The sequence below is a fragment of the Scyliorhinus canicula genome, chromosome 21 (genome assembly GCF_902713615.1).
Source record: "Scyliorhinus canicula chromosome 21, sScyCan1.1, whole genome shotgun sequence".
NCBI lineage: Eukaryota > Metazoa > Chordata > Chondrichthyes > Carcharhiniformes > Scyliorhinidae > Scyliorhinus > Scyliorhinus canicula.
This window is the reverse complement of record NC_052166.1, coordinates 43,149,638-43,176,949: the sequence shown is the minus strand read 5'-3', so window position 1 is coordinate 43,176,949 and position 27,312 is coordinate 43,149,638. Positions and strand designations below refer to the sequence as shown.

Genomic DNA, 27,312 nt, shown 5'->3' with positions numbered 1-27,312 from the left:
TGAATGTGAAATGCGTTAACCCAGCCTCCTTGCCCCGATGTTAGGTACGTTTTTATTTGGGTTATTTTGTTCCCATTCAGATTTAGTGAGCTGGGGCAGGAGACATCTGAGAGCATTTTTTCAGTGGCTTAACCTTTTGTTTATAGTGTTTATAAATATGTTCAAAATACACATAAAGTGAAAGAAAAATATATTTTTCAAACTTTGATTTGTCATAAAACTGTCCATTCCATTAAAAAGTACTTTATAAAAGTAAGTTTGGAGTCACAGAACGTCAGGTGGCACGGTGGCGCAGTGTTAGCACTTACGGCTGCTTACGGCGCCGAGGACCCGGGTTCGATCCCAGCCCTGGGTCACTGTCTGTGTGGAGTTTGCACAGTCCCCCTGTGTCTGCGTGGATTTCACCCCCACAACCCAAAGTTGTGCAGGTTGGATGGATTGGCCACACTAAATTCCCTTATAATTGAAAAAATAATAATTGGGTACTCTAAATTTATGAAAAAGAAAATGGAGTCACTGAAAGTGAAAGATTTTTTAAAAACTTTGATTTGTCATGAGGATGTTAGTTCCATTAAAGGAACTAGAATGGATAGACTGGGTTTGGAGTGTATGTAATCTCTGGCGACCACTTGCTAATGAGTATGATTGTCCATCTAAGAAACTGCATGTTACTGGTCCATGAGTTCTGTGGGTCCTGATGTGGGTGATGAGTCCGATCCTAGAGCTACATCTTCGACCGCACACATGGCAGGTGTTTCCGGGAGTTGGGAGCGATTCTTGGACTCTAGGTCACTGTTATTCCTTTCTCAGTCTCCTTTTTCAGACTTCCTCTTGTCAACGGGTATCCTCGAAGAATCGTGACCCTTCAATCAGGAGGTTCCTCCAAGTTGGTCTCTTCCCAGCAAGGTTCTCCCAGGCGTTGATATCTATCGTGCATTTCTTGTGATAAGCCTTCAGGGTGTCTTTGAAACACTTGCTTTGTCCCTCCTCATGTTCGGGAGCTTCCTTGAGCTGGGTGAAGGTTTGCTTCGGCAGTTGGGACTCTGGCATCGTCAGCACATGGCTGGCCAGTGGAGTTGGTTTCAGACGATCATGGCCTCGATGTTTGTGCTCTTGGCTCGTTCAAGGTCATTGATGTTAGTACATCTGCTCTCCCAGCGGATGTGGAGCTAAAGTACATTTGGATTTTGCAATGTATTTAAAGCTATGTATTTTAATAGTCTCCCTAATATAATGTTGATCCCTATAAGCTTCAGTGATCACTTCAAATGCTTTAGTGAAGTTTAATGCCTTAGTTGACATATGCAAGCCTCCTCCTGCAAGGTAATGGCCTTCAATAGAAATTGCCTATCCTCGCAATGTCAATCTTCTTTAAATTAAATCAGGTTCCATCAGTTGTCAGGGAGATGAGGTTTGGGGTGTGGAGATACGGCCAGGGTCGCTAGTGGTTGTTCATTCACCTCTGTTGTTTGGCTGGACTCAGTTTCATTGGCATTCTTCCAAACAAGTTTGTGTCTTATCTGAAGTGGTCAAAACCCATTAATTCTCAAAGTCTGGTAACACATTTCAAACACAAACATTTCATTTCTGAACACCATGTATTTGTTTAATTTGATAGCACTGTCTGGGGGAAAAGTACAATTACTACTGAATACCACATTTAAGCAAGTTTTAATAGTTTTAACAACCAAACTATCCTCAGCTCTTGAGACATGATAGTGATTTGGTCACAGTTTAGCATGAGGTTTATTTTAGTAAAACCATTACTGTCTTGCGTCGGAACAGCTCTGAGTGTTAAAATTATTCTGTTTTCATCTCACATTTTTGATATCAGGTTACATGCTTTTTTTGTAGCTTCACACGATTGAAATTATTTGCCAATTTCTTTAATGAGATTGGATGCACCTTACTGTAAGGCAGTTGCTCTAATGAGATTATTAGACTCAAAGACCAGAATCCAGATAATTATTTTAAAAGCTAAATTTGAGGATGTTTAAGCAAATTTATTGTTGGAGCAGGAGGAAATTTGTTCAACAACCCTTCAGTGCAGGAGCGGGAGGAAATTTGTTCAACAACCCCTCAGTGCAGGATAAGTGGAGCTTCATTTGAAGCTGTAATGCTGTGTATATACAATAATGCCAAGGATCAGCAGGCATTTGCTGAACAGGTGTGGCTTTAAATGGATTAAAACTTATCAGAGCAAAATAAAAAGGCAAAAAAACCCTACAAATCCTGCACGAAGAAAAGCAAAGGATTTAACAGCTGTGAATACAGGAGCATACTTAACATCAGCTTGTTGCGGGATTTTTGAGTGTAATGCATGTTAATACATTGGTTTTCAATAAAGGAGTTAACCCAAGGTTACAGATCCCCCTCGCAGTCATATCACTGGAGTGTCTGGGTCATAGACAAAATTGATTTATTACCGAGCCGACAATGACTGTGTTATCATGATAAATGGGGACAATACCTCGTCTCAAAAACTCTTAAGAAAAAAGCCTGATATAATATCTGAGGCACAACTGAAATTGTTAAACGGCTGTTCAGAGGCACCGAAGACAAAAAAAAACACGGTTGTAAGATGCAAATGGCAACAGTAGGATTTATTCTGGTACCAAAGGAGAAAGTGGGGGCAGTCAGATTATGAAATGAAAATCATAAAAGATACGAGTATAAGATGGTAAATATTCTGTATGATCACCTTCTTGGGATTCACATGGGAAAACAGGAGCAATATTTCCTCAAATTAATGCTACTGATGAGAATGTCCCTGACAGATTAAAATAATTCAAAGTAAAGTCGTCTCCAGCGATAGATCATAGTTATCCCAGTTTTAGAAAAGAATGAAGAGATTTGTCAACCATCGTCATTGTGAGTGAGTCAACATTAACCTGTATTCACGTAGCGCCTTTAATGTAATAAAATGTCCCAAGGCGCTGCACAGGACAATTCTAAAACAAGATTTGATGCCGAGTCATATTCAAGCAGAACTAGCAAACTTGGGTCAAATAGATACATAGAACAGTACAGCACAGTGCAGGCCCTTCAGCCCACGATGTTGTGCCGACCATTTATCCTAATCTAATGTCAACCTAACCTACACCCCTTCAATTTACTGCTGTTCATGTGCCTGTCCAAGAGTCGCTTAAATGCCCCTAATGACTCTGACTCCACCACCTCTGCTGGCAGTTTATTCCACACACCCACCACTCTCTGTGTAAGGAACCCACCTCTGACATCTCCCCTATACCTTCCTCCAATCACCTTAAAACTATGTCCCCTCGTGACAGCCATTTCCGCCCTGGGGAAAAGCTTCTGGCTATCCACTCTATCCATGCCTCTCATCACCTTGTACACCTCTATCAAGTCACCTCTCTTCCTTCTTCACTCCAGTGAGAAAAGCCCTAGCTCCTTCAACCTTTCTTCATAAGACGTGCCCTCCATTCCAGGCAGCATCCTGGTAAATCTCCTCTGTACTCTCTCCAAAGCATCCACATCCTTCCTATAATGAGGGGGCCAGAACTGGACACAATATTCCAAGTGTGGTCTAACTAGGGTTTTATCAAGCTGCAGCAAAACCTCGGACACCACTGGGGTTTTTCCCTAATCTTTCCCACCAGGGCTTTTTCATGCCCCCTTCTAGCTTAAGTCCATTTTTTAGTTCCTTCCTGGCTACCTTGTAATCCTCTAGAGCCATGCAGATCCTTGCTTCCTCAACCTTACGTAAGCTTCCTACTTCTCGTCATCCAAGGCTCCTTCACCTTACCATTCCTTCCTCGTTTCAGTGGGACAAAACTATCCAGCACTCGCAGCAAGTGCTCCTTGTTGGAGGACATTTCTGCTCACGCAGTCTGACAATCTGGAGATCGAGGAAGTAATGTTGATGAGATTGAGCTGGGTATCATCGCTATGCATCTGGAAATGAACATTTTCATATAAATTTGCATGTTGATAAGAAAAGTATAGACCCTTGGAGGATACTAGAGGTAACAAGGCAGGAGTAAGAAGAGATGATTCTCTGTCAATGATTAGATAGATATGAATAGAACCAAATGAGTACAGTCCCACCCAGCTGGATAACAGTACAGTCGTTTTGTGATCAATTAATAAAGAATATTTATTAACTTAAAAGAAAAATACACAAGAAGGATCATAATACACTACAACAGTACACTTAACTACACTGATGGCTATACGTTCACAGTATCTCATGAAGGTACCCCTTTAGTAACTTGGGGAAGCCAGCTGTAGAAGAACAAATATTTATTTAACTATATACAAGTCTCCTTGCTGGGAGAACGAACCACACCAGGCCCCGCTTTGGGCCGGCTTTTATGCAAGTCTGTAACAAGCTCCAGTTGGGTGGCCCCCACCCCCTATCTGGGAAGCTTGTACTCCAAGAGTCCTTTGGTGAAATCAACAATGGTTTCTCCGTGGTCCTCGTGGGGGTTATAACAGTTCCCAGCTACCTACGTATCCTGAACTCTGCAACGTCCCTTTTCCCAAACAACATCCAATATTATATAACTCTACAAACTAAATCCAGCAGGTAGTTACCACTCTCAGATTATTTGTCCACATTTGGGAAAACCATTTTCAGTTTCAGTAAATGGATTTTAACTGGCTGCCCTTTTTGTTATCAATAACTTGTTTTCAAGGGAGACTGTTACCTGCAGCTGGGTGTGGTTGTAATGGTAGCTGTTTCTACCGTGCCCCTTTCTCCAGTTATTATGCAATGGATATATCATTCTTTCCCTTGATGTTCCCCACCCTGTGGATCCGGCGTTTAGCATACAAGTGCCAATTCCATTTTGTAGTTACGTGTTCTACACCCCATTATTTCTCCCTAGTCACATAGATACACACTTGCTTTTGTCACTGGCATCAAGACCCCTTCCAGACAAATCAATCCCTTTTTATTTTATTCCACTTTCATTTTTAAATCTTGATTTCCCCCAATTCTTACAGTGGAGAGAAAGAGAAAGAAGTGATCAGAAAAGTTCTCATATTTTTTCAATACATTCATGGGATGCAGGCATCATTAGCAAGGCCAGCATTTATTGGCCATCCCCAATTGACTTGGAGATGGTGGTGGTGAGCTTCCTTCTTGATCCACATCAGTCTTTCCCGTTTAGGAACTCCCACAGTGGAAGGAAGAAGTTCCAAGATTGTCCAAGTGAAGGAACAATATTGATTGATAAAAGAGGAATAATGAGGCCATGTGAGATGGCAGGGTCAAAGGGGTGGCTTTGCAATACAGGAGGTAAAGATTAAGACAGGATAGAAATGAAGTGAACGCAGAGGAAGAGAAAATACAAAATTGAGGTGGAGCATGAAAAGTTGTTTATTGCAGAGGAAAGCAATGGAGGTTCCTCAGAGGGAAAACAGGCTTTTTTTCCCCCTATAAATTTAGAGTACCCAATCATTTACTGTTTTCCAATTAAGCGGCAAATTAACATGGCCAATCCACCTAATCTGCACATCTTTGGGTTGTGGGGGTGAAACCCACGCACAGACGGGGAGAATGTGCAAACTCCACACGGACAGTGACCCAGGGCTGGGATTCGAACCTGGGTCCTCAGTGCCACAGTCCCAGTGCTAACCACTGCGCCACATGCCGCCCCTGAAAACTGGCTTGATTCACTGAAAAAGCGCAGAATGGTCCTTGAATGTTCTTGAAGATCAGTATTGTAACCACTAGGACTAGACTTGGATTCAGAAACACAATGCTTATTTGTCATATTTGGAGCTGCAGTTGATTCTAGGGTGCAACTTAGGAAATACAAGGTACGCAAAAAAGGCTGAGCACTTAAATTAAATTTAATACAGACAAAAAGATAAGTTTGTATCTTATAAAATACTAAGTGGAACATCCTATTAAAATCATAGAAAGGTGGAAAGTAAAGCTATTACCCAACTGTATGGCAAAAAAATATCTCCCTCAAACCCTCGATCAGAATTTTATTTTACCTTAACGGAAATTATTTTATTCCTGACGCAGGAAGTGCTGTCTGTCTTGATTCAGCAAAAGGTTGAAGGCTGCGATCGCTGCAGAGAACTCTTTCACAAGGAGGGGACGCTTAAAATTGTCAGTTCATCCAAGGATACTTCAGATGAATATCAAGACAAGGAAAAAGAGTTATTGAAGAACCAGCTGAGGGAGATGGAGCTGGAACTGCAGCTGGTGGAGGCAGAGTACAAAATACAGGTATGTAAAAGTAAAGTCGCCATAGTCCCAGGTGACTATGGGCTGCTCTCCCCTTTGAGGGGCAGCGCTGACTGGTGGTGATTTACCCTGTGGATCACCACACCAGGCGAGGGGCAAGGTTGAGAAGGCGGGCCTTCATGAATAACCTCAGCCGGTACAGGAATTGAATCTTGCTCGGCCTCGCAAACCAGATGTCCAGCCACGTCCGATTAAACCAGTCCCCATATGTCCAGGCAGAGAAATTAAGCAAAATGAACAGCACATCAGCTGGAGTGGGGGCATAATTAATGAACAACACATAATGGGGATAAAATCTCAGTAACTTTTGTAAGTTCTAATAATTCTACAATATATTTATAATCTAGACCTTGCTGTACCAGGAACAGTTCAAAATTTGTAGGGAATGTTAAAACTTGGAAGTATAATGAACCATGAGGAAGATAGTGTGGAACTTCAAAAGGACATAGAAAGGTTGGTGGACAACTGCAAGGCGAAAATGAAACAGGAAAGTGTGAACAGGTTCATTTTGGTAGGAAGATTGCAGACACAACATAAAAAGGGTGCAATTCTGAAGGAGCATAAGGACCTGTGTGTATTGACGCATAAATCAAAGAAGATGGCAGGGCAGTTCGAGAGCACGGTTAATAAGGCATACACGGCATCCTGAGCTTTATAGACTGGGGCATAGAGTATGGAAGATGTGTTAAATCTTTATAATAACCAGGTTTGGCCTCAACTGGAGTTGAGTGCTCCAGTGCTGGGCACCACACTTTAGGAAGGACATGAAGGCATTAGAGAGGTTATAAAGAAGATTTACGAGATTGGTTCCAGATATGAAGAACTTCCGTATTGGGGAGGTCAGGACTTTTCTTCTTTAAGAAGAGGAGATGGAGAGGGGATGTGATGGAGATATTCTAAGATATGAGGGATTTGGACAGACTAGATAGGGTGAAACTGCGGCCATTGGTGAAAGGATTGAGAAACAGAGGGCACAGATTGAAGATAGTTGGCAAAAGAAGCAATGGTGCCAGGAGGAATCACCTTTTCACACGGCAAGTGGAACTGAAATGCATTGCCCCAGTGTGGTGTAAGCAGGTTCAATCGAGGCATTCAAAAGGAAATTGGTTTATTATTTGAAAAGGAAGCTAGGAGAAAAGAAGGCAGGGAGTGGGAATAGGTGAACTGCTCCTTCAGAGGGTTGGCACAGACATGCCAAATGGCCACCTTCTGCCCTGTAACTATTCTAGCACAGGTATTCTGTAACTTGTGTTAAAATAGCTCCAAGTGAATTTGTAAGAGTTCTAAGGATTTTAGTGGACTCAAAACTCAATATGCCAACCAAAGCATAATGATTCCACAATAACATGGGAAATTAATCTATTTAATTAATTTTGATTCTCCCTCAAAAAATACTGAAGCAATTGAAAAGGTGACCCCAGATAGTGCAAATAATATTTACTCAGGTGTTGGTGAAATATTTGCTCTTCAATTCGCATCTTAATTAATATGCTTTGTTCCAGAAAAATGCCAGGTATGCTTTATATATTTGTCATTGAGACATTTCAATCTCCTTACATTGCAAAAAATTCATAGCATGACACTCTTCATGGAGGAGGAGATAAATCCGAACGAATTAAAAAATGTCGCGAGTATTATTTCTTGCAAACTGAAAACACTGCAGTTTGAACTGCTCTTGCATTATTTGCCATGTGTTTTATTCTTTTTGTTAAAAAAACATGTTACCTTGTGTTGACATCTTAATTGGTAGGATGTATTCTTCCTTTCACTGATTGATAAACTTGATGACCATACAGTATATTTTGGAGCTAGATATTTAGCTTCAATTGACCAACCAAAAATATTTGACAATAATCAGCCCATTTTCTCCAATTAGATTTGCAAGATAGTTGATGTGAAATGTGAAGTACTTTTATTTACTTTTTCCTGTCCTACTATTGAACTAAAAATCGAAAATCGCTTACTGTCACAAGTAGGCTGCAAATGAAGTTACTGTGAAAAGCCCCTAGTCGCCACATTCCGGCGCCTGTTCGGGGAGGCTGGTACGGGAATTGAACCGTGCTGCTGGCCTGCCCGGGTCTGCTTTAAAAGCCAGCGATTTAGCCCTGTGCTAAACCAGCAATGACTTGTGAAGTACATCATTTTGTAGTGAAAAGACAGAATACTGTTTATAAAATCAATGGAAAAGGTGCCAGGAAAATAGACCTGAAAGGTTTGAACTTTGTTTGCAGTAGAGCGTAATGGGACTTTGAGGTACTGAAAGTCCGTGGAAAGACCGATTAATATTGTTTCCGCTATTCAGAAAGGCATTAAATACAGAGCAGAACTTCAATATAGCCAGGAAAATAATGAGTTTTTAAAAGTTTTCTTTACATGAAGGATGATTGAAATTTGGAATTCTCTATCTAATACCAGTTCAGCATTCTTTTAGAATGAAGCTAATTGTTTGAAAAAGAGAAATACTGAAGGGATGTGGAAACAAGCAGAAGAGCGGAACTGGACTTTGCTTATGGCAGAAAATAACAGCAGAGACTGGATGGGCAGAATGGCCTGAATCCATGCTGGAACATCGAATGATGATACTATTGTGTTGGTGAATACTTAGAAAATGTTTGCGGTGCACTATTTATAGCCGTGGAAACATTATTGGGAGCTAGGACTCCCAGGAGGAGGAAGCAAGCAAATGTACCACTGTAGTTAACTGACTAAACTAACAATTGATTAAGGAAACATCAAAAAGGTAGGACTCTATGTAACAATGTGATGAAACAATCAAGAAGCCAAAAGAGTAGAAGTGTCAAGCAGCTGAGGCTATAAAATGAGGTTCAGGTTTACAATATACCTGTAGCATGTAATATACATGGAGTATTCACCAATACCAGGTGCCACGTTAGAAAAACAGACAAGTGCATTGGAAAAGGTCCAGGAAAGGCATGTTGTATCTTAAAATGGGAACAGGGTGGGCTATGAAGAAGGGAAATACAAAATATAGTCAACCACCAAGGTAGGTTCATGGGGAGGAGTGGGAGCCGAGCTTCATTTTGAAGTAAATCCAGATTATTGCTTCACAATAGATGAACAGAATCAAGGAAGAAATCCATTGGATCAGTTGTGTCTTCTACAAATTACAGCAGCAAGTATTTAACGACAAAGAACCCTGCAAGTCAGTAAAATGATTGTGAATGGAGCAGTTGTTCTCATCAGGTTACTCGCAATGCAGTGGGACCCGGGTTGTGCATCAGTGACACATAAGAGCATAAGACAATTTCCATCAGCGATGCCTCCACTGCATCCTTCGGATTCAATGGGAGGATTGACAAATAAATGCAGAGTCCTTCTAGAAATCAGGTTCATAAACATTCAAGTAAAACGTCCTGTCAAATCAATAATGATGTAACAGAAACTGGGCTGGGTTCTCCGGCCCTTTGTGTTTCTCGGCGGCACGCCAGTCGCTGGTGGCGGGAGTCTCTACTCTCTGGGGTGGCTCCAATGGGATTTCCCTTTGGAGCCACCACATGCCACCGGGAAACCCATGGACGGGGTACGCTGCTAGCGGGAAGAGAATCTGAATGGCCAAAGATTTCTGGCCCACTATGGCGAGCACTGCTGCCTCACAGTACCAGGGACTCTGGCTCAGTTCCAGCCTTGGGTATCTGTGTGGAGTTTGCACTTTCTCCCCATGTCTGCACGGGTTCCCTCCGGGTTCTCTGGTTTCTTCCCACAGTCCAAAGATGCAGGTTAGGTGGATTAGGTGGCCATACTAAATTGTCCCTTAGTGTCCAAAGATGTGGTTAGTTGGGGCTACCAAAGATAGAGCAGCGGAGTGGTCCTAGATTGGGTGGGTCGCTGCAGATGCGATGGGCTGAATGGTCTCTTTCTGCACTTGTGTCTACCCCACCAAGTCCTTTTTCTCAAATCTCAATTATCAGCATTCAATGAGAAGTGAAAGAAAACATTTGAAAGACACTCGAGCTTTCCTGGAAGAGCAGCAATATTGACAATTATGACTGGAAGCATAACATATTGTTCAAAATTGCAACTTGTCCATCAAGCTGCATCTTACTTTAAGGCCAAAACCTTAATGACAAGGCAGAGCGGCAGCACTCCGGATCCCACAAACTTGTGGGATAACCTGCCCCATGTACTCCTAGACCTGCGATGTGTTATGTAATTTGGAATAACACAAGCTGCCACTTGATGCAGTTTTGAGTAAAAGATGCTCCAGACTTTGAAGTGAGTGCAGTGTTTATTGAACTATTAACACAGTTCTCAATGAGCTCGACTCTGCTAATCTAAATGTAGTAACTCAGTCTAACTGAACCAGCCTTGCTCTAAGCCACGTGCTGGGGTTTGATGCTGAGGATACACCCTGTCTCACTCTGTAGATGTTGGTCTGTGGAAAGAGGCGCGGTGAGTGCCTCATCATTTTTATAGTGAGATACCACCCCTGAGTGTCCTGACTGCTCACTGGTCGTGTCCTATTCTATGTGTTCATTAGCTGCATGTTTGCATATCATGACATCTCCCAGTTATGTTTTGTTGGCGTATGTGAATGAGTCTGTCTAACGTGATTGACGGAAGACAACAGAACAGAACAAACAAAACAAATGTTCACAAGTCCAGACTCCGAGGCTTGCTTCTGATCCTGGTCGACCGCCGGAGAGGTGGCGGAGGGGACGACACTTCTCAACGCCCAGTTGTCCCTCATGAATCTGGTGCAGCACCAAGCTGTGGAGACTGAGCGGAATGACAACTCTGTCCAGTTTGAGGAGGATACCATCAATCACAGTCAGGTCGTCCTTCACATTGTAAAATTGTGGGCACTGCCCTTTCTGACAGCCATTGGTGAGGTTGTGGATGACACGCTGCAAGAGGGGGTCCTTGGCTGTCTCATCACAGATGAGAACCACCTTCTCATCTGTCGCCGGGAGAGTGCTAGCACAAAGCTGCACCTGCGATTCGATGTGCTGGATGATCTCCAGCAGCTCACTGGGCGAGGTGATGGAGCGGGACAATGCATCAGCGACAATGAGCTCCTTGCCAGGTGTGTACACTAAGTTGAAGTCATACCTCCTAAGTTTAAGCAGGATTCTCTGCAACCGAGGCGTCATGTCGTTCAGGTCCTTGTGGATGATGTGGACCAGGGCCTATGATCTGTCTCGACAGTGAATGTCGGCAGGCCGTAGACATAATCATGAAATTCGAGGATGCCGGTGAGAAGACCCAAGCACTCCTTCTGAATCTGTGCATATCTGGTTTCAGTGGGCGTCATTGTCCTTGATGCGTAGGCTACTGGTGCCAGGATGATGTGTCATCTCATTGAAGCAACACCGCACCGATGCCATCCTGACTCGCATCTGTGGATATCTTTGTTGCCCAGTCCAGGTCGAAGAATGCCAGGACTGGTGCAGTGGTGAGCTTGGCTTTCAGCTCCAGCCACTCTGTCTGGTGTTCCGTCTTCCACTCGAAGGCAGTTGATTTTTTCACCAGGTTGCGTAGGGCCGTGGTGTGTGTGGCCACGTTTGGAATGAACTTGCCCAGAAAATTGACCATACCAAAGAAGCGCAGCATCACCTTTCTGTCCTCGGGGACAGATGGCCTTGATTTTGTCTGTGTCCAGGCACACACATGCTGTGAGATCTGGTCGCCTAGGAACTTGAGCGTCGATGTGCCAAAACAACATTTAGACCTGTTTAACTTTCGGCCGTTGGCATGTACACGGCAGAATACTTTCTCGAGACGGGACACATGTTCATCAGCGGTCGTGGACCATATACACACCCCTTCAATGCCTTCCATCATCTGCTCCATGATGCGACGGAATATATCCAATGCCGAGATGATGCCAAATGGCATGCGATTGTAGCAGTATTTGCCAAAAGGCGTGTTGAAAGGTGCAGAGCCTTCTGCTGCAATCTTCCAGCTGGATTTGCCAAAATCCCTGTGATGCATCCAATTTGGTGAAGAAGTGCGCGTGTTCCATCTCACTCTTGAGTTCCTCCCGCTTCGGGATGGGGTAGTGTTCATGCATGATATCCTTATTGAGATCATTGGGATCAATGCAGAGGCGCAGGTCCCCCGAAGGCTTCTTTACGCACACCATCGAGCTGACCCAGTCAGTCGGTTCGGTGACCTTGGATATTATGCCTTTTTGCTGAAGATCCTTGAGCTGTGCTTTCAGGCGCTCTCTCAGTGGAGCAGGGACTCGTCGTGGTGCATGGACCACTGGCTTGGCATCAGATCATAGCAGAATCTTGTATCGATATGGCACCGTGCCCATCCTGTTGAACACATCTGGATACTGGGCGAGGATGTCGTCGATGCCGGCCTGAACATCCACATGGGAGGATGTTGTGGTATAAACCCTTTGAATGAGGTTCAGCTGCTTGTAGGCGTGCACACCTAGTAGGGACGCCCTGTCCGGCTTAACAATCTCAAAGCGTAACCGTGCTTGTGTGTGTTGGTTGAATACGTGCAGATGGCAGGATCCCAGTGCCGTGATGGCATTCCCATTGTAATCCAGGAGCTTGCAGGCAGCTGGAAGGGCCGTGGGTGGCTTCTTAATGCGTCTGAAATCTGCCTGTGAGAGGAGGTTGGCAGAGGCACCTGTGTCCAGCTTGAACTGGATGGGGCCTTCATCGCTGCTCGCCATTCGTCCTCAGAATCAACAGCTAGGATCGATTGGACTTGCGATGTGTCTGGTGTGGCATATTCACACTTTGTAATAATACCCACACGGTAGGCGTTGTCCAGGCATTCAGCACCTGGATCCGTTGCACTACCAGGATCAGAATCCTGTCGGCATTGTTGCACACTCCGGATGCGCCATCGTCAGAATTGGGAGCGCTGGCTCCTGACTGGTGGTGCAGATCTGCACAGGGCTGCATAGTGGCCTGGCTTCCCACGGTTTAAACAGCATCTGCCTCTTGCAGGGCAGTGTTTCTTTAAATGGGCAGTACCACAGTTCAAACACGTCATGACGTCGGCGTCTTGACGCTCCGTGCATTGTTGCACATGCGCAGTGCGGTTCTCAGACGTTTGCACCTGCGCAGTGCAGGTTTCGGCCGCTTCGTTATCCTGTTCACATCGTGCATGCGTCGGGCCCAGGGAAGAGCATGCAAAATGGCCACTTTCGTCAATGTTGAGGCGCTGTATTCAGGAGATGGCCTGCGCACTCTCCGCCTTGTGGGAGACTAGTTTATCATTTTCTGCCGTTTTGTACTGGGAATAGCGATTTTTAGCGTGCTCATGCACTGTGCATGTTTCAATCGGGACTGGCAGGGTCATATTGCATGGACTTCAGTAACTGCTCTCTCTGAGTATCAGAGTGAACTCCAAAAACGATTTGGTCTCTGATCATGGAGTCAGTGATATCACCGAAGTTGCAGGATTGCGCTCGCAGTCTAAGGTTAGTTAAATATGAGTTGAAGGATTTGTTTTTACCTTGCAATCGCTGCTTGAATATGTGGCACTCAAAAATGTTGTTGCTGTCCACCTCACAGAGGCTGTCAAACTTGTCCAGGATGGTCTGAAACTTTGTCTTGTCCTGGTCTTTGGCGAAGTGAAAGGAGTTGAATATTTCCACGGCGTGAACACCCGCTTTGGTGAGGAGGAGAGCTATCTTCCATACATCAGACGCACTATTGAGGTCTGATGCTTCGACGTAAAGCTGAAATTTCTGCTTGAATGTCCGCCAGTTGGCACTGAGATTGCCGGAGGTCCTGAGCTGGTGAGGAGCCTGAATCTTTTCCATTGTGCCGGTATACATTCGCTGGTCGTCACGGATCTCACTGAGTTGAACGAACTAGATTGAACAGACTCCTGGCATCATGTTGTGTTATGTAATTTGGAATAACACAAGCTGCCACTTGATGCAGTTTCCAGTAAAAGATGCTCCAGACTTTGAAATGAGTTCAATGAGTTCGCTCTCTAATCTAAATGTAGTAACTCAGTCTAATTGAACCAGCCTTGCTCTAAGCCACGTGCTGGGGTGTGATACGGAGGATACACCCTGTCGATGTTGGTCTGTGAGATACCACCCCTAACTGCTCATTGGTCGTGTCCTATTCTGTGTTTATTAGCTGCATGTTTGCATATCATGACATGTGGGTCAAGAATCAGCTTCTCCAGTCACACAGACCTGTGGGAGAACTCTGCAATTCTGATTAGGCCTCATCCTTGAATCGAAGGGCAGCTTATGGTGATGACAAAATGAACAGGAGGTTTAAATTTAAAATGAGAGCAAAGTAAATTTCAAAAGTAGATATTGGAAAGTATTTTTGTATCCATAGATTATCCCTGATGTTATTTGAATCAAAACAAAAAGTAGAAACAACTCCCATTGTTGAATTGTGCAAAGGGAGAGTTTGTACACTTGTAGGGTTTGACTATTTGGTCTTACCTTTAACTCTTTATTCACGAGGAAGCAAGAATTGACAAATTAAGACCTCAACTTGTGAGAGACAGTAATCACACATCGATGTTTATTCTCTATTCAAAAATTGGTAAGGCGTCTGTTAATCAGGTATCCATAACCAGAACAAAATGGATCAATTATCATCAGCAATTCATCATCAATTAATGATTGAATTCTTGCTTTTGTTGTGCCAGTTGTATAAAGTTCCCCACGTTTTTCAAAGTAACAATTAATTAGAAAATGTATTTGGTTAAACAGTTGCTCAAAACTAATTCACGCCAACATTGAAGACAAATTCCATTCAAATGCTGCTCTACAGAAAACTGAAACGAAATTGCAACTTAATTTTAGTTTTCCAATAAGGTGAATGAGGTTTTCTGAATATGCACCAAAATCTGAAACTGGAATACTTTATAAATAGTTAACATGCAAGGCCCACTTAACCAGCAGTATGAAGGAGACTGGAGTGTGTCTAATTGAAAGATGAGGTACTGTTTCTCACCCCAAATACTCTTTCCACGTGAAACAGCAATTTATTTGTACATCTTTTCAAATTAATCTACTGTATTCAGTCTTCATGACTTCTTTACTGGGGTGACAAATACAAATTGGCTGACCCCTTGTGGGAACACCTCCATTCAGTCTGCAGTCCCAAGCTTCACATTGCTCATCAATTAAATCCGCCCCCCCCCCCCAACTGAACTCTCATTCATACTGTTCTAATGAAGCTCAATGTAAACTAAACGAACAGCACCTCAACTTTTGATCATGCACTCTATAGCCGTCCAAACTTAATACTGAGTACAACAATGCCAGACAACTAAATGCATTTATTCAGACAGCAACTGTTGGTAATGATTCTGCTGTTTCTTTACACCAAATCTAGTCCCGTCTTTGGGTTTCATTGCTCCATTACCATCCGCTCCTGCTTTCACCGACCTGCCTTTTTGGTTCTTTCATCCCCTCTTCCCATTTGTATGTCTCGGGAGCTGCTTGAAACCTGTTACATCACTAACTTTTAACTATTACTTCTGATGGTAGGTTAATTGTTCCTCTCTACATGGATGTTGCCCGACCCAAGTATTTTCAGCATTTTTTTTGTTTTTATTTCAGGTTTCAAACATCTGCAGTAGCTTGCTTTTGTGACCATGCTGTTCAGCTTTTTTTTTTTTGCAAGTTTATGTTATGTGGTTTAATGTGTTGTAAGCCTTTATTTAAAGTCTCGAATCGTGGAAAAGTAATGGGAAACACTTTTATCCTGAAGTTCTAGCTAACAGATTAGTTGCAGCTCAAAGTATGGACAGTGATTCACTTCATATGTCTCCACAGAGCACCAACAGCAGGGCATTATTCTCTCAGCTATGATTTGGCCGCCAAACATGAGATAAACCTGGAATTTCCTCCAAAGGCTTTAAAATATATAAATCGATTTGCACTGTTTTCACCACAAGGGGACTATTTGCATATAACTAACTTGCACCATGCAAACTTATTTAATCTTTTGCACCACCTCTGTATTATGTTCACTGAAATCCCACTTTGCCTGTGAATCTAGCTCCACTTTCCCAATGCAAAAGACCAGACAACACTAGTTTCCTGAATTTACCCTAGTTTTGAATCAATATAATTCCACACCCACAGTTTCATGTGCAGTCATAATCAATCATTTTTATATTTTGCCTTAGGAGACCCAGACTGTATTTTCTATATCTCACTGTTTTTATAGATCTGAATCTGTTAATTTGAGATTCCACAATTGCATTTATTTTAAAGAAAACATGCATATAGTTTGATTGCTTCAAATTTTAATTTCCATAAATAAAAGTGAGAAAGACTGAAGGTAATACTTGTTTAAGGCTTTGCCCATCCTCAATTGTTTACATTGATTTCTACTTGTTTAATGCTGGGCTTTTACATTTCAGCATATGCTAATATGATTCTCAGGTAATTTGGGTGTAAGCTCCCCATGATGTAGAAACTGGTGTAGGTGAGATCTGGAATATTTATTCTTTGCACTCATCCTCTCCTGGCCATAAGCACGTGGCTCCCATTCAGCAGACTGAAAACCGGAGCTTGTGGATCAGTTAATGTCCATATTTTGGGAAAGAACATTTCTTAAAGTCAACAGCCCTGTGTTGTTTTAGATTATCTACGGATGCTAAAGTTTGCCCATTGTGAAGACATTTTAACATGCACGAAAGGGTGTCGACCTTTACACATAGCTCTGCATGCAACAAAAATAAAACTCATCAAAATGATTCCTGTGTGACATGATAAATACTCTATAAATGGAACCATTGTTTAAAAACTGAGCAATGTAATGGGTTGAGAACACGGTGATACGTGGATCACTCACATACAAGTCAACAATTTAGCACGGCAGCTTTGCAGCCTGATGGCGTAGTAGTGAAATACAGGTGTAGAACACAGGTTTATGTGCACAATTTGTCACATGATAAATACCTCAACCGCTGACAGTCCTCTGGCAGGTATAACAAATATTGGGATTACATCACCCTCGAACAGAATCATTCCATTTCTAGTTATAAAACATAAGAAATTGCTTACTCCAGTCCCTAAGCAGGGGTCCTTTGTCTGAAAAGCTACTATTCAAGAAATAACACATGGTTTTAACAAAAGAACTATAATTCACGCCAAACAGACATGGACCAAATTTGTTGCATAGCAACCGTTGAGATTCAAGTCCTTGGAGCTAGGCAACATTCCATTTACATCTGGTGAACATTGTAACATTAAATCCTCGGAGTAACAAAAGGACAACAGAGGAATCAAACTCAGTAGTTTTTTACCAGTATATATTTCAATGCATGAAGTATACACAGTGCACCCTAATTCCTGCATTCTAATACAATGTCCACACGTAATGTTGAGGAAGTTACAACACATTTGGCATCAAACAAATAGGACAGTGGTATGACATCAGGACAAAGCACTAGCACAGACACATCAGCCCCCATGGTACAATATTACACCAGGTAGCATTAGGAAACCAAAAATAAAGCAGAATTAAAAAATAAACAAACTTTCACGTTTATGTACAAATCAGTGCCCCTCAGACACTCACATTAGATGTGTCTAACAGCATAACATAAACCAATATAAATAGATACATAAGGTGCAAAGGCCTCCCATTCTACAGACTCCCCACTAGAAACCCAGATTATGTTTAAAAACTACATTGAATTCAGCTTTTCCGTGGAGCTGTGATCCTTTGCTTACTCACCAACCTTTTGATTCCAAAACACAGAAATAAATTGATATCAAAAAGAGTATACAGAAGATGCAAAATCAAAAACTGTTTCAAGTTAACGGTTAGATTTGTTTTGTTTCAAGTGGAAAGAGCTCGTTTTCCTGGTACCTAAGTTTGACCTTCTGTTGTGCAAGTCTCAAATGAGATAATAGAATGGAGTGTCCGCTTGTCTCAAGGGAACAGAATAGAGCCAAACCTACTGCAGCACAGGTCTGGCGAGTGTTAAACATCAGCAGTATAAAGACCACTCTAAAAGGTAAAAGCTGTTTCTTATGGAATTTTTTTTTTGGGAGCTGTTAACCATGTTAATCCACAGATTGTATATGTAGGAATACACATTCTGGTCCCTAGTATACATCAGAAGTGAGCACATTTTGACCAGGACTGGTATATTTTCTCTATTCACCCAGTTGCTTCTATGAAGTCTCTTTTCCCTGTACACCAGTTGCTGTTTTAATGGAGCTTATTGTTCTGTTGAACCAGGTCTTCTTTGCTGCTTGAACTTCATTTAATGCTAGACCCAAATGATGCTCCAAGTCCTGAAACAAAAAACCCAGAGAAATTAATATCCCACAAAGGTCAGTTTTTCACTTTTGTCATTGAAGTAGTTCAGAGTTTTACAATTACCATTCATCTGGAATTTTAGTAAAAAGCAACAACTTGCATTTATTGAATATTTCAATGTAGGAAAATGTCCCACGGTGCTTTGGAGATCCATGAGGAAAATTAATATTGAGTCAACGGAGGCAAGATGAGGAGGGGCGATACAAAGCTTGATCAAAGAGGTGGGCTTTAACAGAGTATTAAAAAAATAAAGAGCGAGATGGAAATTCAGGACAGGTATTCCAGAGAGTGGGACAAAGATCTCTAAAGGCACAGCCACCAATTATGGTGGCTCGTGTTTGAGCCCGTGTTTGAAACAAACCTGTTGGACTTTAACCTGGTGTTGTAAGACTTCTTACTGTGCTCACCCCAGTCCAACGCCGGCATCTCCACATCATGACCAATTATGGGGGGAGACACTACATTCTTTTATTAATGTTTTATGGTTTTCTTTTTTGGACTGGAGAATAATTTGAGTATTGAAACCTCGGAGTAGTTTTGCCTTCCAGATACTGACAACATATTCCTCTCGGCTACGGGAAGTCTCAACGAGAACTTGACTTGAAATGGGATTTGAATGTGTACATCAAGCTGAGAACATAATGTCACAGCGTGTTGGAGCTCTCAGGCTGCTGAGCTTAAAAAATGTGTTTTTTTAACTGCTGGACTGCGCCAGGTTTGTTAGCTCTTATATTTTTCACTAGGTGTTTGAAAATAACACTCATTGTGAACACAATCAGCATTTCACACAGGTGAACAATAAATGCTACAGGTTAAATATTCAAACTACCCTAACTTACTCACCCCTTTCCGCCCTATTAAGTAACAGTTCAGACAATCTCATCCAGGACTAGCAAAGCAGGATTCTGGAACCTCACCCGAGAAACTCCCAACATTTAAACAGGGCTTATTCCAAATTTATTCCCCCATTCTCCTCACCATCTTTTAGTGTTAACTTTTTTCGTTGATGCAGGCAAGGCCAGCACTTACTGACCAGTCCTAATTGCCCTGAAGGTGGTGCTGAGTCACGGCCTTGAACTGTTGTAGTCTATTTTGTGCAGCAACATCTATTATGTTAGGGCAGGGGTTCCAGGATTGTGATCCAGTGACGGTGAAGGAATAGCAATATATTTCCAGGTCAGGTTTGTGTGAGACTTGGAAGGTTCCTATGTAACCGCTGCCCTAGTTGTTCCAGGTGTTAGAGGTCAAGGATTTAGAAAGTGTGGTCAAAAGGGCCACGGTAAATTGCGAGAGTGCATCCTGTAGTTGGCACAAGCTGCTGCCACCGTAGTGGAGGAAGTAAGCTTAAGGTGGTGAATGGGATGCCATCAAGCAGCTGGTTTGTCCTGAATGGCATTGAGGTTCATGAGTGTTGTTTGATCTGCACTTATTCAGACAAATGGCGAGTATTCCATCATATACCTGACTTGAGCTTTGATGGTGTACAGGCTTCGGGGAGTAAGGAGGTTAAGTTACAGAGATAGCGAGGAGCAAGCCATGGAGGAATTTGAAACAGGATGAGAATTTTAAAATCAAAGTACCTGCTTAATAGGGAGCCTGGACAAAGGCAGCAGAGTTTTGGGCAACCGAATTTACAGAGGGTAGACTGTAGGAAGCTGGCACGCATTGTGTTGGAATAGTCAGTTAAAGAAACAACAGGCATGGATGAGGATTTTAACATAAGATCTAAGATCAGGAATCGGCAGTTCAGCCCCTCGTGTCTGCTCCGCCATTCAGCACAATCATGGCCGATTTCATCTCGGTCTCATCCCCACCTTCCTACTCATTCCCCATAACCCTTCATCGAGTTACTGATTAAAAACCTATCCAGCTCCTCCTTAAATTTGTGTTACGACATCCACTGCACTCTAGAATGTGCAACAAGGGGAAACATCTGCTCTACATCGACCTTACCAATCCCCTTTAGCAGCTTTCATACCTCAATTAGATTTCCTCGCATTCTTTTAAACGCCAGTGAGCATAAGCCTAAACTGTTCAAGCTCTCTTCAGAAGAAGTTCGTCATCCCTGGTATCAATCTAGTGAACCTTCGCTGAACCGCCTCTAATCATTTAGGTCCATTCTCAAGCAAGGGGACAAAAACTTGAGCAGTTCTCCAGGTCTGGTCTCACAAATGCCCTATACAGTTGCACACTTCCCTACTTTTATACTCTATTCCATTAGCAACGAATGCCAAAATTCAATTTGTCTTCCTTATTACCTGCATCTGGTTACTAACTTTCTGTGATTCATGCACCAAGATACCCATATCCCTCTGCACCAAAACATTTTCAAGTTTCTCGCCATTTAAATGAAGAGTTGCCTTTTTTTCTTCCAGCTAAAATGGATAGCCTCCCACTTATCCATATTAAATTCCATCTGCCAAATTTTGGCCTACTCGCCTAACTTATCCATAGCCATTTGTAAATGCTTTACTGCAACTTGCTTTCCCACCTATTTCAGTGCCATCTGCAAATTTGGCTATAGTCCATTCTATTCCTATATCCAAGTCATTTGGATCAAATGTATATTTATTATTTTGGTTTTATTCCATCTTGAAACTTGTTGCCGGTCCTCAGCATCAATTCCTGTGTCAACATTCAAATCTGGCATCATGTTTCCCCTCCCCATTAAAATGCACTTGTTAAAAACGTCTTCAGTGCAATTACTTACGTGATTGAAGTCATGTTTTGCACTCTTGTTAAACTGTTACTGATCAGATATATTTAATTCTGTCCCCTATCTCCTCAGCAAACTCCCCTCACACCTGACTCACCGCGATGCAGAGTTGGTTCAAGGAAACTAGATCGGGTGACTGACACACACACAGCCAGAATCTCCACATTCCTTCATTGTGGCTGCATGGCAGTCTCCATCTGGTTGAATTCATGACAAGATATAAACTGCTTTGTCTAAATGCTTGAAAACACTTCACCGAGCAAACTGCCTTCAGGAAGTGGTGGCCTAGTTTAGCCAGCAAAGTCACTCAGGAAAGTGTAGTTATTTCTCTGGGATAGGCAGCAGTTCATTTACAGGTACAAGCTTTATTTCTGTTTCCAGATGTTCCCTGGTTACTTTTGGTGACCCTTTGAAACCTTCTCCCTAGGCTGAGAATCCCTGCTCTGAACTATGGCCACTATTTTCCCGTGGGCACATATGGCAGCCAATCTACACTCAGCAAATCCCTCCAAACAGCAGTAAGGCAAAGCTGTTCTCGTGGCGCTGGCTGAAGATGATGGCCAGCTCACCATTAGTAGTCAGAGGCTGATCAGGCAGGTTGGGCCATGGTTAAACATCTGATCCAAAAGGTGACACTGTCACCAATACTGCACTCCCTCAGCATTAATCAAAGCTCATACTTCAGCGTGTTCAAAACTGTAATGAGGCTCGAGCCTACAGCCTCAACTCGGATGCAATTCTCCCACTGAGCCAAGCTGATAGTAATGCAGACAATATTCAAAATTGTGCACTTGCGCATTTTTCTTCGTAACTGTGGAATTAATTTCATAAAATTGATTTTTTAATAAAATGTCCCCCAATGCCAAATTCTCTTTTCCTTCTGATCCCCTTAAGCACATCCTTTACTAAACGGCTAGACTGCCAGTTCTCAAGCCTCTGCAACAATTAGGAAATGCACTTGAGGGGACGACACTCTCAGATGTATCAAAATTAATGTAGATATCCTCATGGCTATTTCTACAATTTTAAAAGCTGGATAAAGACCCTTTAAAATGGCTGAAGCTATTCTGTTTGACCCAGGAACCAAAGGAGCTACCACGGCAGTATCACAGAAACTTGCATCTCACTATCTCTGAAGAGACACTAATGCGGGTCGCAGAGAACAATTAAAAAAAAAACTATACGAAGGTCATCTATGTTCATAATCCAAGTTGACCAACCGTAGTCTATATGTTTGCTAGAACAAATGACCCTGCAATCTCCCTTTCAAGTCTTAAAGGTTGGAATGTTAGGGGTGGCACGTGGCACAGTAGTTAGCACTGGGACTATGCCGCTGAGGACCTGGGTTTGAATCCCAGCCCTGGGTCACTGTCCGTGTGGAGTTTCACCCCAACAACCCAATGATGTGCAGGTTAGGTGGATTGGCCATGCTAAATTGCCCCTTAATTGGAAAAAATAAATAATTGGGTACTCTAAATTTATTAATAAAAAGGTTGGTCACTTTAACCATTTTGGGAACCCAGACGAGGGATATATATCCATTGTCAAAGAGAATGTGCAGAAGTGGGAGTCGTGTGACATGAAGCTAACTGGTGGAACCAACTTTCATATATATATGTTTTTTTATTCATTTACAAGGTGTGGGTGTCGCTGGTTAGGCCAGCATTTATTGCCCATCCCTAGTTGTCATTCAGAAGGTGGTGGTGAGCTGCCTTCTTGAACCGCTGCAGTCCCTGAGCTGTAGGTATACCCACTGTGCTGTTAGGGAGGGAGTTCCAGGATTTTGTCCAGGCGAGTGAAGGAATGGCGATACATTTCCAAGTCAGGGTGGTAAGTGATAGTGCCTTGTTGGACTGCAAACTCAGTTTGCTATCTTATTATCTACAAGCAACCACACAGAAAAGGGGCGCTGCCGGATTGAATACCTGGCCCCATCTACCCTGTTTCTGCTAGAACTTCTATACCATCGCCTACATGACTGATTCATCCTCATGTCCATCTCATTGGAAAAGCATAATTTTCAGCCCAATTAATAAAGATTTCATTTTTGACTATGATTCTGGACATAGGAACCCACGTAAAAAAAAAAAATGATTTTCTCTGCAGTCGTAAATTCTTAATTCCTCTTTCCAGTTTTGACGGTATGAGAGCAGAGGAGGTAACATGGCGACCCTCCTCCTTGGTTTGAGTGTGTGCAAATAAACTAACAGTTCATCCTGCCCGGGGGTAGGGGTTATTAATGGCCAACTGGACGACACCGCAAACAAGGGGTTAGGAAATGAGTAACGGGTTATAAACCGGAAAGAAATCAAAACATTGGTTTACAGATGGGTAGCGAGAGGAGAACTTAGTGTGGTTCGAATTAACCATCTTTTGTCCATAACACACCACAGCCAGACATAATTTCCGTCGTTGTTATTGAGCTTACCTATACCTCGACCAAATCTCCTCATGATCTCTTCTTTTTTTTTAAATTTAGAGTACCCAATTCATTTTTTCCAATTAAGGGGCAATTTAGCGTGGCCAATTCACCTACTCTGCACATCTTTTGGATTATGGGGGTGAAACCCATGCAAACACGGGGAGAATGTGCAAACTCCACACGGACAGTGACCCAGAGCCGGGATCGAACCTGGGACCTCAGCATCGTGAGGCAACAGGGCTAACCCACTGCGCCACCATGCTGCCCATGACCTCCTCTTCTTGAAGAGGAAAAGTCCCGACCTCCCCAAACTATCCATGTAACTGTAGTTCCTTTATCTGGAACCAATGTCGTAAATCTGCTTTATAACCTCTCTAATGCCTTCATGTCCTTCCTGAAGTGTGGTGCCCAGCACCGGATGCAATACTCCAGTTGAGGCCAATCCTGGTTATTGTACAGCTTTAAGACATCTTCCTTACTCTATGCCCCAGTCTATAAAGCTCAGGATGCCGTGTATGCCTTATTAACCGTGCTCTCGAACTGCCCTGCCATCTTCTCTGATTTGTCGATACACACAGGTCCCTATGCTCCTGCACCCCCTTCAGAATTGTACCTTTTATTTTATGTTGCGTCTAGCAGTCTTCCTACCAAAATGAATCCGTTCATACTTCTCTGTATTAATTTACACCTGGCAGATGTCCACCTGTTCCACCAGCCTTTCTATGTCCTTTGAAAGTTCCACACTATCCTCCTCATGGTTCACAATACTTCCAGGTTTAACATTTTGAACTGTTCCTGGTACAGCAAGGTCTAGGTTATAAATATATTGTAGAATTATTAGAACTTACAAAAGTTACTGAGATTTTATCCCCATTATCTAGTGTTCATTCATTATGCCCCAACTCCAGCTGATGTGCTGTTCATTTTGCTTAATTTCTCTTCCTGGACATATGGGGACTGGTTTATCGGACTTGGCTGGACATCTGGTTTGTGATGCAGAGCAAGATTCAATTCCTGTACCGGCTGAGGTTATTCATGAAGGCCCGCTTTCTCAACCTTGCCCCTCGCCTGAATGTGGTGATCCACAGGGTAAATCACCACCAGTCAGCGCTCCCCCTCAAAGGGGAGAGCAGCCCATAGTCACCTGGGACTATGGCGACTTTACTTTTACATACCTGTATTTTGCACTCTGCCTCCACCAGCTGCAGTTTGGTCTGAGCCAGTTCCAGCTCCATCTCCCTCAGCTGGTTCTTCAATAACTCTTTTTCCTTGTCTTGATATTCATCTGAAGTATTCTTGGATGAACTGACAATTTTAAGCGTCCCCTCCTTATTAAAGAGTTCTCTGCAGCGATCGCAGCCTTCAACCTTTTGCTGAATCAAGACAGACAGCAGTTACCACATTGGTAATAAAATTCTGATTGAGGCTTTGAGGGATTTTTGCCACACCTTTAACAGAATGTTCTACTCAGTAATTTTATAACTATACAGTATTTAATGAGTTACTAATGCCCCATTATCCATTACAATGAATATAGCTGTACAGGAGAATACAAGCTGGCTGGATAATAGCACACCCTAATTGAATGCATAAATTCACAAATGCCAGGAATCACACCCATTTAGTAGTGTCAGAATGATCTACAAATGTTCTGTAAAAGTCATCTTTGTATTTTTAATTTAGTGGAATACAATAGTACTGATTGTTTGTTTCCCTCATTAGTTCCCCTTTATGAGAAGCCACCATTATGGAGCACCAGTTTGATAACAGAGGAAGGAAAACTCAAGCCAATTACAGCAAACAGCAGGCGCAGACTGTAGCTAGTGTTTTCTGCGTGTTGATTCAAATGCTGATTCAAAGAATCACTAATCACAAAATGCAACATTGTTGCTTCAGGCTGTAGGACTGACCCAGTGAACCTTCTTTGAAAGGAGGTAACCTTCTTTTCTTTTCTTCTAACTTTCCTCGGTACACAGAGAAAGGCATTAGCTCCTCACTGGGACGTGGTACCGTGAGGGCCAAGTGCTCATTATTATCTCACCTAACTGGTTATTACACCTAAATGAATTTTGACTTTTGAGCACCAGCAGCCGGTGGATTGTGAAGATCATCGCTGCTGAGCTCAGTCTCATCTCCACTCTCCATCTATAAATGCATAGGCATACAAATTTCCAGGAATCTCTCACTTTTCTCACCCGAATTCTGGGTCGGAGAGAAATTGCAGTGCCTTTGCTACTTTGCATGATTCTGCTATTCACTGGACAGACTCATTGGCCTAATGGGGGTCGGTGCTGAGAGCAGGCGCTCTCATTTCCCACTAGAAAAAGATTATAAGGGTCAGAAATATTCCGTTTACAAAGTTATGTGGCCATTCATTTCAATATAACATTAACTTTTCACTTTTGAGATAGTATTAGGTTTTGGAAGCATATTTGTGTTTTATAGAAGTGAAAGCCTTTACCGAAGGACCGAGCTCCAGTGTATAACTTTACCCAAACTGAATGGTTTCCGGTGACATTTAGTCATTGCAATTTTTAGATTCTAAGAGTACAGCACAATCTTTAAAAAGTGCATATTTCGCTTAAAAATAAAACCCAAGCACAGTAATTACATTTCAATGTAAAAGCTAATTCTGTTTATAAACTTTCAAAACTTTTTACAGTTTAGTTCTGCTATTGCTGAATAATTAATATTGGAAAACTGAACTCAGCATTCACAGATAATTTATAACCTAATCTGATTTCATAATAATAATAATCTTTATTGTCACAAGTAGGCTGGCATTAACACTGCAATGAAGTTACTGTGAAAAGCCCCTAGTCGCCACATTCCAGCGCCAGTTCGGATACACAGAGGGAGAAGTCAGAATGTCCAAATTACCTAGCTGCACGTCTTTCGGCATTTGAAGAGAACACAAAGTTTAAGAAATAATTTGGTTCTGAAAACAAGTCATCATGGAGCAAGATTGACATATAAAAAGTAGTACAGGAACCCAGGTTGCCAACATGGTCTCCTCCCACTGCAAGATGGCCACCATCTGTGCACTGCTCCGCGCCTGTGCCAGTCTCCAATGATGTCACTCCGCTGCACCCAGCCTTTTATTTTAAAAAAAATTTTGTGAACTCAATTTGCTTTTTCCCCCAATTTTGGGGCAATATAGTGTGGCCAAACAACCCACCATGCACATCTTTTGGGTTGTGGGGGTGAGACCCACGCAGACTCTGGGATAATGTTCAAATTCCACATGGACAGTGACCTGGGGCCGGGATTGAACCCGAGTCCTCGGCATCACCGTGCCCAGCTTTTTCTGACCAGGGATGAAATGCTATGGTTGCCATTAGGCAGGTTGGAAGGAGTGCAGGGAGTCAATGGGCAGGAGGAGGAACTAAGCTCCCAAGTTCATCCTCAGTCATTAAGTTGTCCCTGAACAAAGATTCTTTTTTTGAAAAAGCGGCGAGACAGGCAGCCTCATCTGGAGCTCATAGAGCAGGTGGATGGGGGAAGAGGGGTCAGCCTTCCCACCCCACCCGTTAACAGGTTAGCTTGGTGCTCTCAAATGAAAACTCCAGGATGGACACTGCTAACGGTGGGCGTGGGGACAGGAGGGAGGCAGAGGCTTCTCACAAAGAAGGTGGAGAGAGTAAGAACATTCCTGTACACTGGCCTCTGTTTCCCTAAATAAGCTGAGTAAAAGTGC

At 42.7% G+C, this 27,312-nt stretch overlaps 1 protein-coding gene across 6 annotated transcripts in view; it reads right to left on the bottom strand.

The window, feature by feature from the left end:
• Positions 1–15,803: 15,803 nt before the first annotated feature.
• The window catches only part of LOC119955671 (rab GTPase-activating protein 1), a 223,105-nt gene continuing 211,596 nt past the window's right edge, over positions 15,804–27,312 (bottom strand). For all 6 annotated transcript variants that reach the window (XM_038782106.1, XM_038782110.1, XM_038782109.1 and 3 more), the window contains 2 exons: positions 24,791–24,988; positions 15,804–18,452 (listed from right to left, as the gene is read on the bottom strand). In XM_038782106.1, the coding sequence (XP_038638034.1) occupies positions 18,330–18,452; positions 24,791–24,988 (321 nt within the window). In that variant the 3' untranslated portion in view covers positions 15,804–18,329. The remainder of the gene's footprint in view (positions 18,453–24,790; positions 24,989–27,312) is intronic.